Below are 13,987 nucleotides of genomic sequence, written 5' to 3' on the forward strand. Positions count from 1 at the left end.
AGCGATGGCAATTTAGGTTAACCTATGGACAACTGTTCATTAGGGACTTCTTAAGGATTTTGGGAGACCCAAGCTAAACATAATTTGGGCCCCCCTGTTCAGAACAACTCTGTATTTATTATCCATTTTCAAGTTATTCACGCCCTCAGCAACTATAGCCTGATAATTGTCAACCCTCTGTGTTGGCCCCCAAACCTTTTCGGGGACCCCGGTCCTTCAGGAGTCCCCCATTCAGTGCAAAGTCTTTGAATATTTATGAGATTTTGGAGACCTGTGAACCCCTTTACATGTTGTGCAGGTGGCCCCAACATTTTTGTGGTATTCTACTGTCGGGGACTGTCCTGAAAGCTTAATGATGGGGCCCCTAGAAAGGCTTGGGGACCCTGGGCAAGAGCCCACTTTTCCCATGCCTTGAAACATCTCTGCTGTTCATCCTCGAGGAGTAATGAAAAAAAATTAAGTATCCTCTATCAAACCATGCACAAGTATATCATGCAGATCCTTTGCATGGTAAATTTCATCCCACTAAACCAATATGAACCAACGCTAAACCATACAACAAACAGTTCAATTTTCCCTTCTTTAACACAATCACACCAAACCACTATGACTTGAGAGAATGAGAATCCCCAGAATAGCAGAAAAGGTGTCCAGATTATGAAAGTGTTACAAGGCTATTAAAGTGGCAGAAAGAAATGCCGATGATGCAACGTCACAAACTATACCATCTCACAAACTGTATGTAAGACAGAGCACATTGCATTTTAATGAGTAAATATATAAACTGTAAATCTTACATAAAGTGATATATTTAAAATGTGCAAACTTTCCTCCATTTAGTGACCCATTCAAGTATACAAGGAAAATATTATACTCGAGGACTTCAATGGTGCCATTCTGTCCTCAAAGGATACTCTTATACAAACAGTAATTCAACACACTATTTATGGACTAGTTATTATTGAATCAAGCTTCTCCAACAAATAGCTATTACACTACTAGAAGCTCTCCTATGTCCATCTCAGGCAACTAAATTGGAACCTTTTGCTTGGTTAAATTAATATATGTATGACACAATTGCCTATTCAAGACGAAAATGTTTGTATTTACAGAATTCATAAGCTGATGTTTGGAGAAAAATGGCTGAATTTCCAAAATCTATATATAGCTAATTTTTAAGTGATAAATCAGGTGGGAAGACTTATGACTAATATTATTACGTTTGTGCCAGAGACACTATTCTGTGCCTGTCACCTATACCCTACGTAAAGGCATTCCAAACAGACAAAGCATTTTATACATCACTGCTGGCAACTCTGCCCGATGCAGTGAGGTGGACAATGCTGGTAACCTTACATATGGTGGTCACTAATGTAATCTTGTCTGATGTGGTCATTATTACAAAACTAATAATAATAGTAGCTCTTGATGAGTTTAACTGAACACAAGTAGCACTTATTACACAAAAGGGAGGAATCTCCGGGATCGAATAATTAAAATAGACTTACTGCTAATGGGTTCTATGTTTCACCTGAAAAGAGCCCATAGAATTTGTATCTTTGTCAATATAGATGTTTGTTAGTATTCCTCACCATATCCAATTCATTGAAAAGGGATGTTAGAATTCTTGGGGAAACTTGGATCATGTTTTTACCTTATTTGCATTATGTATTTAGGCCCATATTTATACTTTTTTAGCGCTGCATTTGCGTCATTTTTTGATGCAAAAACGGCACAAACTTACATAATACAATTGTATTTTGTAAATTTGTGCAGTTTTTGCATCAAAAAGCAGCACAAATGCGGCGCTAAAAAAGTATAAATATGGGCCTTAGGGGCATATTTATACTCCGTTTGCGCCGGAATTGCGTCGTTTTTTTTGACGCAATTACGACGCAAAACTAACTCCATATTTATACTTTGGCGTTAGACGCATCTAGCGCCAAAGTCCATGGAGTTAGCGTCATTTTTTAGCGTGGACACCTACTTTGCGTTAATTATATGCAAGGTAGGCGTTCCCGTCTAAAAAATCGACTCCGAGGCATGTGCGTCGGATTTATACTCCCGGGCAAAATTCACGCCCGGGAGTGGGCGGGTAAAAAAAAATGACGTACGGCCGCTTTTGCGCCGTTTTTTTTGCGCCTGCAAAAGGCAGGCGTTAAGGGACCTGTGGGCTCTGAAGGAGCCCAGAGGTGCCCTCCCATGCCCCCAGGGATCCCCCACTGTCACCCTTGCCCACCCCAGGAGGACACCCAAGGCTGGAGGGACCCATCCTAGGGACATAAAGGTAAGTTCAGGTAAGTTTTTTTAAAAAACAAATTTGTGGCATAGGGGGGCCTGATTTGTGCCCCCCTACATGCCACTATGCCCAATGACCATGCCCAGGGGACAAAAGTCCCCTGGGCATGGCCATTGGGCAAGGGGGCATGACTCCTGTCTTTGCTAAGACAGGAGTCATTTCTATGGGGGTTGGGAGTCGGAAAAAAATGGCGCAAATCGGGTTGAGGCAAAAAAATTGGCTCAACCTGACTTGCCCCATTTCTTGACGCCCAAGCCCCATATCCCCCTACGCCGGCGCTGCCTGGTGTACGTCGTTTTTTTTAACGCACACCAGACGGCGCCGGCGGCTAACGCCGGCTAACGTCATTCAATAAATACGGCACCCGCATGGCGCTTCAGAATGGCGTTAGCCGGCGCTAATTTTTTTGACGCAAAACTGCGTTAGCGCAATTTTGCGTCAAAAAGTATAAATATGGGCCTTAATTTTTTTGTTTATTTAGTTTGTTCCATTGACACTGCCCTTTGAATCCAGAAAATTAATGAGTGTTTGTGAGGTATTTGAACACATGTATTTATTTGATTAAATGTCTACAATAGGTGTGCATTAGTATAGTTCTGTTTGATAAACCTCAACACATGAAATCGGTTATCTCAAGCTCCTGAGTCCATGCGTGAGCAGCTCTTCCAGGGCAGGGACTTGACTTGCAAGATCATACCTTTGGCAAACATTTCTTTTGATACAAACAAAAAAATAAACGCACAATTGTTCTACACGCAAAAACAAACAAGTTTCTTACCTTCGGTAACGCCTAATCTGGTAGATACAGGCTCTAGCCGCAGAATCTTTACTTTAGAATCTGATCCAGGCTTGCGCCTGGGGAAGATTATACAGTAAGGTATCTGCACCTTGATGTTGCTATCAGATATTCACATTTTTTAAGTATGGCAGACAATTGTCAACAGCAAACACCTGAATTTAAGTCCACTAAGGCCCAGATTTAGCAAAAGCTTGGTATCAGGTTTGTGTTTGTTTTCTAGTGCAAAATCGATGCAAATATTTCAAGTGGGATTTTGTATTCAATGCAAATTGTGATTTGCATTGGATAGTAACCCAAAATAGCTTACATTTCCTCAACTTGTTGCTTTACATTACGTTGCGTAAAGGGGGCTTTCCATGTGTGGTGCGTTGGTATTCCCATTCAACCACCCATCGGTTTTGACCAAATCTGCAAAGAATCGTAGACAGGGATTTGCACCAAAATCCTACGTCTCCTCGAGGCAGGTGCAGTGAGAAATATTTTAATCTCTGCTCATTTTTCCCACTTTGCATGTGTGCTGCATTACACTGCACACATACAAGTAGCAAAAGCTTTAAAGCATAGGTTTTGTTCTGGAAGGAACTCCTTCCAGTATAAAGCCTATGCTTCGGAGAATGCAGACTTCCTAGCACTATGGCACAAGGGTGTCTGCATTGGCGCATAGCTGCCTAAAGTGCAGCAGCGCAGGGAGAGAGCAGGTCTAAATATGGTGCTGTTCTGCTCTCTCCCTTCCACAGTGCAGTGGAGCAACTTTACTTGCTGCCATGCCTTGCCTGGCTTCTTGATAAATCTGGGCCTTTAGAGAACTAAGCACTCTATTTGTCTCTTACAAGAGTGGACCCTAAGAGAGCCTGATGGGTACTTCATAAGAACATGCTGTCTTCCTATTTATTCTATAAATTATTACTGGATTTGTCCAAGAATGAGGCTCAGAAAGGATATACATAATTGTTAGCAAGCAAGTTTATAACTTATTTTTTTAGAATCAGCTAAGGGGATTTAGAGTAGTTGTGTATGAAATTATGTGAAATTTCGGCAAACTCATGCAAAATTACATGAAATTTCATGAAATGCAAATCTGTCATTTAGTGTATATTTTAGCTAAAAGTAATGCTAAAAGGCCACATGTGTTTTGTTGCTCCTGGACGCTTTGGATACATTTTTGCAGTGAATGGGGCATTTGCAGTGCATTTGTAGCATGAATAACGCGTATTTATGCAATGTGACATGATGGAGTAATTTCAGGCATTTTTTCATAAAAAGCACAACAAGAAATTCCTGAAATTTCCCAAGTTACCCTGGGGTAATTTAAATTTTGCCCAGGATTAATTTTGAGTTAGCAGTATTTTACTAATGCGTTGTGCAAAGCAGCGCAACGTAAAAACTGTTTATTTAAGTACCACTGCAAATGCGGACATGGGCATCAGTGAATAATGGTGCGTAACAAGAGTAACCATCCAAAAATGTATTAAATATGTGTCAACCTATGCTACTGTGTTGATGTTTTACTAGATTTTGTACACGCATGGTCACAATGCAGGTTTTATTTTGGTTAGAATAGTGGCAGTCTGATGAGCACGACTAGCCTAATAAGAGAACAAACAGATGTTTGAGTTGTTACAAAAGAAAAATTGTAATTAATTAATTTATCTGTGCCTAATAACCCATGAGTTCCACAGGGCAGTTGCCAGATTCCTCAAACATCACCCTTCCAAATCCACTCAGATGAAGAAAGGTATATATAGTTTTGGGGTTCTAGTTGAGCAGAGTGCTTGCAGTTAAAGTTTGCACCTAGCTACATGTTGTAGGGGCACCATTTTACTTTTACATATCATTATAGTTTGACTGTTGACTTATTTCAATAGGAGCAAACCAATGCTAAAATTCCCAGAACACAGTACTGTGTCAAAAGCCCTTATTAATGCCTGCTTCAGCGAAGGGTTAGTTCCTGATGCAAAGTCTGCTCTGGCTAATTTAGTAGGTGGGGCTTTGCCTTCAAACCAATGGGTTTTTGCTCTGATCCACCCTGCTGACTCCGTGAAGCGATCGGTTTACATGATGGGTATTAGTGAGAATTCTAGCTGTTTAGTTTTATAACCCCCATTGTTTCAGTTAGTGCGCAGGTGGACCTGACATAGTGCAGTCATCATTCTACTGTGTGAGTTTGTCATGCATGGAAAGAAGCACTTTAAGGATCAACAGCAGAATAATCCACTTTATTTTTATATTTAATTTGTGGTTCCATTGGCAGTGCTGAATCCACCAGTGCTCCCAGATTAACTTCAGAGTTTCTGAGCAGGGGTTGACGGCGATCTATAGCGGTTCTCGTGAACTTTTACCAGCAATCAAAATTTCTGTTTTTTTTTTTGGTTGGATCAGGTTTTATGAAACTCCTGAAAGATTCAGTTGTAAGATACCAACAGGAATTAATCTGGATTGTAAATTGCAGGTGTAGCAGGATTTGTGTCACATCTCTATAGTTTGAGAGCATATGATTGAAAGAATAAATTTACTTTGCCAGGGGGAAATTGAGCCCTGTATTAATAAACATCTAGATGTACTGGGGGCCTTTGTGTAAGAAGGAAGATAAATGAATTCTGAACCTCTAGATATAATTGGCGCTATTTGTAAGAAAAGGAAGTAATTTATACCGGGGGCGGTTTTTAGAAGTCGGAGGTGAACAGCATAGGCGATATACACTCAGGGGCAGATTTATCATTATTTTGCGCAGCACAGCAAACCACCCTGCTGCGCTGAGTGAAAGAGCAGTGCCATATTTAACGTGATACAGCACATTGCTCTCCTTTCGAGGCACTGGTCCACAAAGTGCTGCCCTGCGCCAATGCAGACACCCTTGCATCATGGTGCAAGGATGATTGTTTTTGTGCAGGAAGGGCCGCCCTCTTGCACAAAAACAACCTTCAGATGCATTTATCTCTTTCTGTTGTTGTATTTAACCTGTTGAGGATATTTTTTGACCCAATGCTGTTAATGCCCTGATGAAGCTCGAGTGCGAGGGAAACGCATTAGCTGTTCGAACGGCTCTCTGTATATGAAGAAGTGATGAATAAAGAACTCATTTAAAGGAGCATGCTTGGAACAATCCCCTAAATTTTGTTTGTTGGATTAATTGTTTTGATTGTTGCCACTCTAATTTGCCATGAAATTATCGATATGTAAGGCACCGAAAGTCAGGGCATAATTTATCCAGTTAGACTGGGGGGGGGAGGAACAGATATTTCCAAGCCATCACTGTCATTGAAATTGTAAATGAATGAAAATAGTCTTAAACTGAATACTTTTCTGCACTACGTAAGAGCCACTCAGTCCATGTTTATTCTTGGCTTGTTTTGTGTGAGAGGGGAGAGGAGTGGTGGCTGTATACAAGCTCCATAAAGTGTCATAGAGATGTGGTTCTGTGATACGAGGGCTGTTAATCCGAGTAGAAGCCTGACCACAGACACTGCTCACCCCTACACCCACCAGAATCTATTGATTAGGGGAGTGTCACACCCCAAACCTCCCTCTCCGTCCCAGAGTTACGCCCCTGCTGAAGGTGGCCTCTATCTTTGCACCTTCTTGTAATAATACCCGAGCATTGACGAGGAAGCATATCTGGAAAGGAGGGTTGTAAATTCGGGGGCAGGGAAAGTAAAACGTAAGTAAAAACTTCACTCTAAATAGTCTGTGTATTAGAAACCTGGCACTACAAATACCAGATTGCAAAGAAACAAGCAGCACTGAATTTGCTACGCACACTCGATATGGGATCAGTAAGAAAAAGAATGAAGTACTGCACTGAGGAAAGAATGCATGACCGAATGAACAAATAAATGAATGAATTAATTAGCAATTTAGATTCCTCAGAAACTTCGTTTCAAAGCAGCGCTAAATAAGGTCGCAGCAAGAATACAGCCATGTGATAAAAATGTCCTATCAAGACAATGAAAGAACATTTTTCAGAAAATGTCAACTGTAGACCTCTAAATGAAACCGAAAGCCGGGGACATTTGATTAGGCCCAGGTGAAATTTTCAATATGCTAGCATAATCTAGCATAATTTCAATAACTTTGTGTTACTCTTGTTATGCAAAAATCCCATAATTATGCTACTATACCACGATGCTTACTTACATGCGCTTCACGGTAAAACTTTACCATTAAAAATATCAGTTTTGCATTTTGAGTAATTTTGTGTAATTTTTCCAAAAAGATCATGTAATTAAGCAAAAGCAAATTATGAAACTCATAATTCAATCACATGCCAATTGTAGGATGCAAATCCTCAATTACAAGGCTTACTGTCGATATACTTACAGTTAACTTTGGGTACCAAACCATTATGTGCTACTGGAATGGAGCCGATCATCTCTCCTGCTGGGCATGGGTTTGTTTCACTCCTAGTGCTGACAATACAATCCTTAATGAATTAGAACCTCGGGAAGAGTTGACACCTTTACGGAATGAACTAGATTTTTACCTAGTAAAAAATGCTTTGAACTGATGGGTGAATGAATGTGTATAATTCATTGGTTACAACCCACTAGTTCTTACATGCTGGTTATTGAACACTGATGTACGCTGTCCTCCAGTTCCTAGGATGATCACTTGTCGTACATTTCATGGAGCATCCGTTGTTTGGGTCTCACATCCGTTTCCATGATGATCACGTTTACGGAGGCCGTTTGTCTCTAATTGTGGGGATTGCAGTGAGCTGCAAGAAGCTTCTGAGTTCTGCAGAACTCCCTGTTGGGCCTGGCTCACACTCCTCTTCTGAGCAGAAGAGCAGCCCCTCCCCGGCCTCACACAGACTGAGAGGGGCCCATTGTCATTCTGTATGCTGGCTGCTTCTCACATACAGAACGGCAATGTGCCTGTTCTAGGTGGTTACAGCATGCAGTGGGCCTCCTCCTGCTCCAGCCCAGGGCGAGGCATTCTGCTTTTGTCCAGGGGCTCGTTCCACCACACCGGGGGTAAGAGGGGTTCTTTTGCATTTTGAAAAAGCTTACATAGACTTCAGAGTTAAAGCACAAGGTGTAACATGCAGATCAAATAATTGTTTTTTATGTAGATAGTTCATTGTGTTACTGCTGTTGTCATAGATTTCCTTTTGTTACTTGCTATGTTTTCCCCAATCTTTCATTATTCTAAGATTGATAAATAGTGCTCTTTTGGATAATAATAAATACTTATAAGTAAAAACAACTCCAACCACTGTGTTATGTCAGTCTTAACCTATAATACCTACCACTATGAATGACATTTGACTACTATAACTTGTAGCCCTCATTGTCTCAAGTAACAATTCCAAAACATTGACTTACACACATCTAAGTCATTGTCTATGTATAATGTGTGTGTGTAACGCACTCTGACACCCTCCTGTACATACCTGAGATGAGTAGCACCATAAAAGAAATTAAATACATATTAGAGTAGGTCTATGTGAAGATGAGGGGTACCACTGAAAGATGGTAGTAAGAAAATCCATGGAGAAGTTGGTCTTCTGGGTGTGCTGTCACACTGACTGCCACCATCACTAAAGCTGGCCATGTCAGAGGCCTAGCTAGGGGTGGTTGAGCCAATGAAAGCTCGACCCAGCCTCGAGCCTGAAGCATGGCTCAGCTTGAGGTCTCATTGGTACCTCGAGCCCACACCGAGCTTTCATATGGCTTCTGCCCATCACCCTCGCTCTAACTTAATGTACAAAGAGGTAAAAGCAAAGCATCAACATCTCTGGTAAAAAGGAGAGACAAATGGATACCTATAAGTGGCTGATTTGTACAGAGTGAAGCTGCAATACCTAGATTAATTGCAGCTTCCCCCTTAGCCAAATTGTGTGATCTTAGGCAAATATTTTATTTTATTGATCCTCCTCTTTCTTCACTTTCACATATGAAGATGCCTTCAAATACTTGAGTTCATAATACCAACTGTACAAAAAAGCTACTGTGTTTGGTTTAATAGACTCTAATGCTGCTCCTTCTATAACAATGTGGGTCACATACAGGGTTCACATGACAACTCTCTTGCCTCTCAGTTCACTAATAGCACTGTCGCCAGGAATGGTTCTAAGTCAAGAGCTTCTTGTGCTCAATGAAATTAGTCCTGAGCTACTAATAGCATTAGTGTTGTAATAGTGACTGCATCAGACAAGATTACATTATTGGCCATCCCATGCAGCACTACCAGCGGTGATCACCTCAGTGCGTCAGGCAGGTTTGCCAATATTGTAATGTCAATAACTATCAATTTGAAATGCCTCTGCCTGGATAATACATAACAGCCACAGATGCAACTCCCCTGGCGGGCACCAAGGTAATATTATACCTCACAAATCCACAGTATTCATCACTCAAATGATTTAAATATATTTTGTAAATTCAGCAATATATTAATTCAACCAAGCAAAAAACAATAATTCAGTAGACTGGGGAGCACACAGCAGAGCTTCTTGCAGACAGTTGGAGAGCTTCTAATAGCTTATGAGCTACTCGTTGGAAAAGCCTACTCGAAGTTCATGTTTAAAAACTATCGTTTCTAAAAGGTACTTCACAAAGCAGTGCTATAATGTAATGTATTAATTTCAAATACTCTGCATATTAAATAAGTTGACTTTTGTGAACTATGAAGATATTTTATGTGATTATTTTTTAGAGATTTGCATAGGAAAACATTTCAAGGCTCAGATCATGCATGGGCTCTAAGGCCCATATTTATACTTTTTTTGCACTGCATTTGCATCACTTTTTGATGCAAAAGCGGTGCAATCTTACAAAATACAATTGTATTTTGTAAGTTTGCACTGCTTTTGCGTCAAAAAATGACGCAAATGCTGAGCTAAAAAAGTATAAATATGGGCCTAAGTGCCAAGCCAGGACCTTTGCTCTGCTCTGTCTCGGCTCACCCACTTCTAGCTGTCATCCCTGCAGCCTCTGCTGAGCTCCAGGCCCAGAGGCAAAAGCACTTCAAGAGCTGAATGTGGGCCAGAATACTAGGAAGGTATAGTCTATGAACTGAGGGATTTCATATTAGTATAACCTCTGTTTCTGTGAAGTTTTTAAATAACATGACACGTGTACTAAACTCAAAATCTTCTAGTGCCACACTGTAACCCAGGTGCTCCCAACCTTTTGATTTCTGTGGACCCCCACTTTATCATTAATGGAACCCAGGGTCCCTCCCCCCACTGAATCATTATTGTAATCAGCCCCACCACTGAGCCCAAACACTGTTGATGATTTGAACCGCAAAAAAAAATGCACATAAAATACAGACGCAAAAATTCATCAAACACATACACAAATGAAAACATTTTATTTAATTTGCTAACAAATATATATATATTTTAAAATTTGAATAGGAAGGTTGGGGCTTTTCTAAGTTCAATTGAAGTCACACATCCTCCATACTATATTCTGTTTGATGAACCTACACTGCTCCCACAGATCAATCTGCGGATACTAATTTAATTGTTAGCCTCCAATTTCAAATTGCTTGACATTTACAGTATATTTTAAAAATTTCAATTGTTCATTTAGCCAATTTATTTACATAGACTTTATTAATCTGTTAATATTATTTAATTTTCTAAGCAGTTGTGGACCCCTGAGGAGGCTTTGCAGACCCCCGGGGGTCCCCAGACCACAGGTTGGGAACCACTGCTGTAACCAACCAAGCAAAAGTTCAGTGCTGGAACCTTGGATGGATTTCACCCTCAGTCTTTGAAAATTAGCATGTTCTTAACAAACAGTGATTTTCTGCCTGTATGCATACATTATTTCAGTGGCACAACCCTAGTCAAAAGGCCGCAGAGTTCTTTACAGGGTCCAAAACAGAATTTAAGTCTGGACATCTATGCTAAATCATTGAGAGGCATATTCACTAACATTTACGGAGCACAGAGCAGTAAGTGAAGCCAGAGACAAGATGCATTGGAATTGGGATTAAAAGCTCCGACATGCAAGTTACAAAGTGAACGCCCACATCATCTATCTGTTTACTCTCAATTCAACTTCTTGCTCTCTCAGATCCCTTTTCTCTATCCGTTGCCTCTTTTTTCCTACCATTCGTCTCTGCTTCTCTCCCTCCCCCTACGTGCTTTCCGGCAGTTCCCAATAACTCACCTTTTATATGCCCCTTCTTCCTTTTTTTCTCCTTTCAACCTCCTCTCTGTCACCTTCAGCATCTTTCTGTATCTGTTTTCACTCCTTTCTCTGCTCCATCTTTCTCTGTGATCCTCTTTTCTCTCTCAGCTGGCAGATTCTTGCTTTCTTGCTTTCCTCTTCTCTCACTGTTCACTCACATTGTTCTAACCTTCTCTCTCTCTCTCTCTATATATATATATATATATATATATATTTAAATATATCCGCCTTTCTCACCATCATTTAGTTCTCTGTTTCACACTCTATAGTAGTGCTAAGTGCTACTGCCTGTGAACTCAAAGTCTGCGTTCAGCAACACAGTGCTGCTTCTCGAACAATCCTTCATGATAATGGGATATATTGCTGCTGCCAAATTCTGCTTGGAGAGTGTATATTTGCTAGTTTTTTCATCTTTAAATATATCCAGCCATTTGTGAATGTTTTCTCAAAACCTAAATGTATAATATACGTTAAAGAACAAAAGCCTATTTTTAGCTAGTTCTTTGGCATGCTGCATATTTTGTCATCATGAGACTTCCTCAGTGGTGTCTTTAAAAATTACCTTTTGTCCTGAATATTGATCGTCCAGAATTTTTACTGTCAATGTCTAGAATTTGCCTTCTTACAAGGGGACCACCCTACCAGTTCCAACATGTCGATTTAGGTTTATTATTTTTTCTTTTTATTGTGATATCCCCTTTATTGTATGTTACTGATTTTAAACTCTGATATAAAAGTCTGTAAGATATTGCACTAGTAATTTTCTCTCCTTATCGGAAATCCCTAGGTAACAAGCTCATATTTGTAACTCCATACATTCTGCGCATCTTTCAGCCTTTGTACTTATGCTTTCATTCTGATTTTGTAGTCCCTGGAATATTTTTCATCCAAGAGAATTCAATGCAATAACCTGAAAGCAAAAACACGATTAGGCCAGAGTGAGAGAAGCCCTTTGGCTTAAACCTAAAAGCGTCAACACCTATGTGTTTAAATATAAGTAACTTACGTTTTCTTACAAACTTTCTTTGAGCTGACTTCAGGTGGCTACCATAACTGTGTACTTTGTTTGTTTCAGCTGGACAGCATTGCTGGGGAGTGGATTGGGCTCCCTCCAATGCCTTCGGCCAGATGCCTCTTTGGTCTGGGAGAGGCTGACAACCTGATTTACGCTGCTGGCGGCAGAGACCTCCAGTCGGAGGAGCCGCTCGACTCAGTGTTGTGTTACGATTCCAAGTACGTCATAAATGGGTTGGCGTTTACCTAGCTCATCAGCACAATTCAAATATTTGGACTGACTAAACGTATTGATTTTTTTCCAGTGACGTGGCATGGAAAGAAATCCACAAGCTTCCCATCAAAATCTACGGCCACTCCGTGGTGTCGTACAATGGAATCTTGTACTGTCTCGGAGGGAAAACAGAAGACAAGTGAGTGCACGGCTGCATGAGTGTGGGTGGCATTAAAACTGAGGCTAGCGACCCGATCCAAAATGTTTGCAAATGCCTCTAAACCTGTAGAAACGAGAACGTTACGTGGTTTTCTAATGACATAGGAAGTACAGAAAATGAAGTCACACACTTCTAATTGAAGCCCTTACTGCCAAACCCACCTCCATACTGAGACACCCATTAGGAATATTAGTTCGTTGGCCTTGAGGCACTTCTAGCAGGGTGGAGCTTCAAAGCGCGCTACGCAGATGGTCTGAGTTTTGTAGGAATAAACAGTAGATGCATGGCTGTTTTAGAGGATTTCGGGCCTTATTTATACCAAATAGCATCGCATTTGCATCATTTTTTAACGCAAAAGCGGCGCAAACTTACAAAATTCAATTATAGGCCAGTATTTATATTTTTTTTAGCGCCGCATTTGCGCCGCATTTTTTACGCAAAAGCGACGCAAACGTACAAAATACAACTGTATTTTGTAAGTCTGCGCCGCTTTTGCGTCAACAAAATGACACAAATGCAGCGCAAAAAAGTATAAATATGGGCCTTAATTTGTACGTTTGCGCCGCTTTTGCATCAATAAACTATGCATATGCGGTGCTAAAAAAGTATAAATCTGGCCCTTTGTATGCAGTGGATTGGCATAAATTCTGATGCTTGGGGTGAGAAGACCTAGCCGAAAATAGACACGGGCAGTCTCGGGAGAGGGTAGACTGAAGACGCTTTAGGCCTCAGAGCCACAGTGCAGGCAGTTGGCCATGAAAGGCTCTTGGACTGGGGCTCAAATTTAGCAATCTGAGAAACCTTGCAACAATGAGTAATTGTAGGATAATACTGACTGGGCTGAGAAGTAAAGCTGCATGAAGGCACCCTTCAGCTCAAATGCGGGGTCAGGGAGTTATACAGTCAGTAGTACACAGCAGGGAATGAGGCACATGCACATAAATATTGAAGGATGTAGGTACATGAAGCCTATGGATTTAAACACTGATTCATTAAAACCAGTTAAAGCAGCATGCTGGTCCCCTGCTACATTCTGGCCAGGTCTGTATGGTGGCTAAGACACAAGATGTCCCATTTACAAGGTCAAGATACTCCAGCTAAGGCTCCACTAAGATATTGGTCAGATACCAAATCTTTCTAAACAACAGTGAACACAATAAGAGGAAGTTTCCGAGCAGAAACAATCCATAGATAGGATTTTACAAGTAAAAGTGGCCTTGGAGCAGTGCGTCTCAGGGAATAGGAAATCTTAGGGAGAGGAAACATCAGAGAATGTGTTGTGGTGAAAGGGAAA

The 13,987-nt window shown here is 40.8% G+C and overlaps 1 protein-coding gene across 1 annotated transcript in view; it reads left to right on the forward strand.

Moving 5' to 3' along the window:
* Positions 1-13,987, forward strand: part of KLHL41 (kelch like family member 41) — a 47,793-nt gene that overhangs the window by 15,050 nt on the left and 18,756 nt on the right. Inside the window, exons 2-3 of the mRNA XM_069225289.1 lie at positions 12,321-12,478; positions 12,565-12,672. Coding sequence (XP_069081390.1) covers positions 12,321-12,478; positions 12,565-12,672 — 266 coding nt within the window. The remainder of the gene's footprint in view (positions 1-12,320; positions 12,479-12,564; positions 12,673-13,987) is intronic.

The sequence above is a fragment of the Pleurodeles waltl genome, chromosome 3_1 (genome assembly GCF_031143425.1).
Source record: "Pleurodeles waltl isolate 20211129_DDA chromosome 3_1, aPleWal1.hap1.20221129, whole genome shotgun sequence".
NCBI classification, from domain to species: domain Eukaryota; kingdom Metazoa; phylum Chordata; class Amphibia; order Caudata; family Salamandridae; genus Pleurodeles; species Pleurodeles waltl.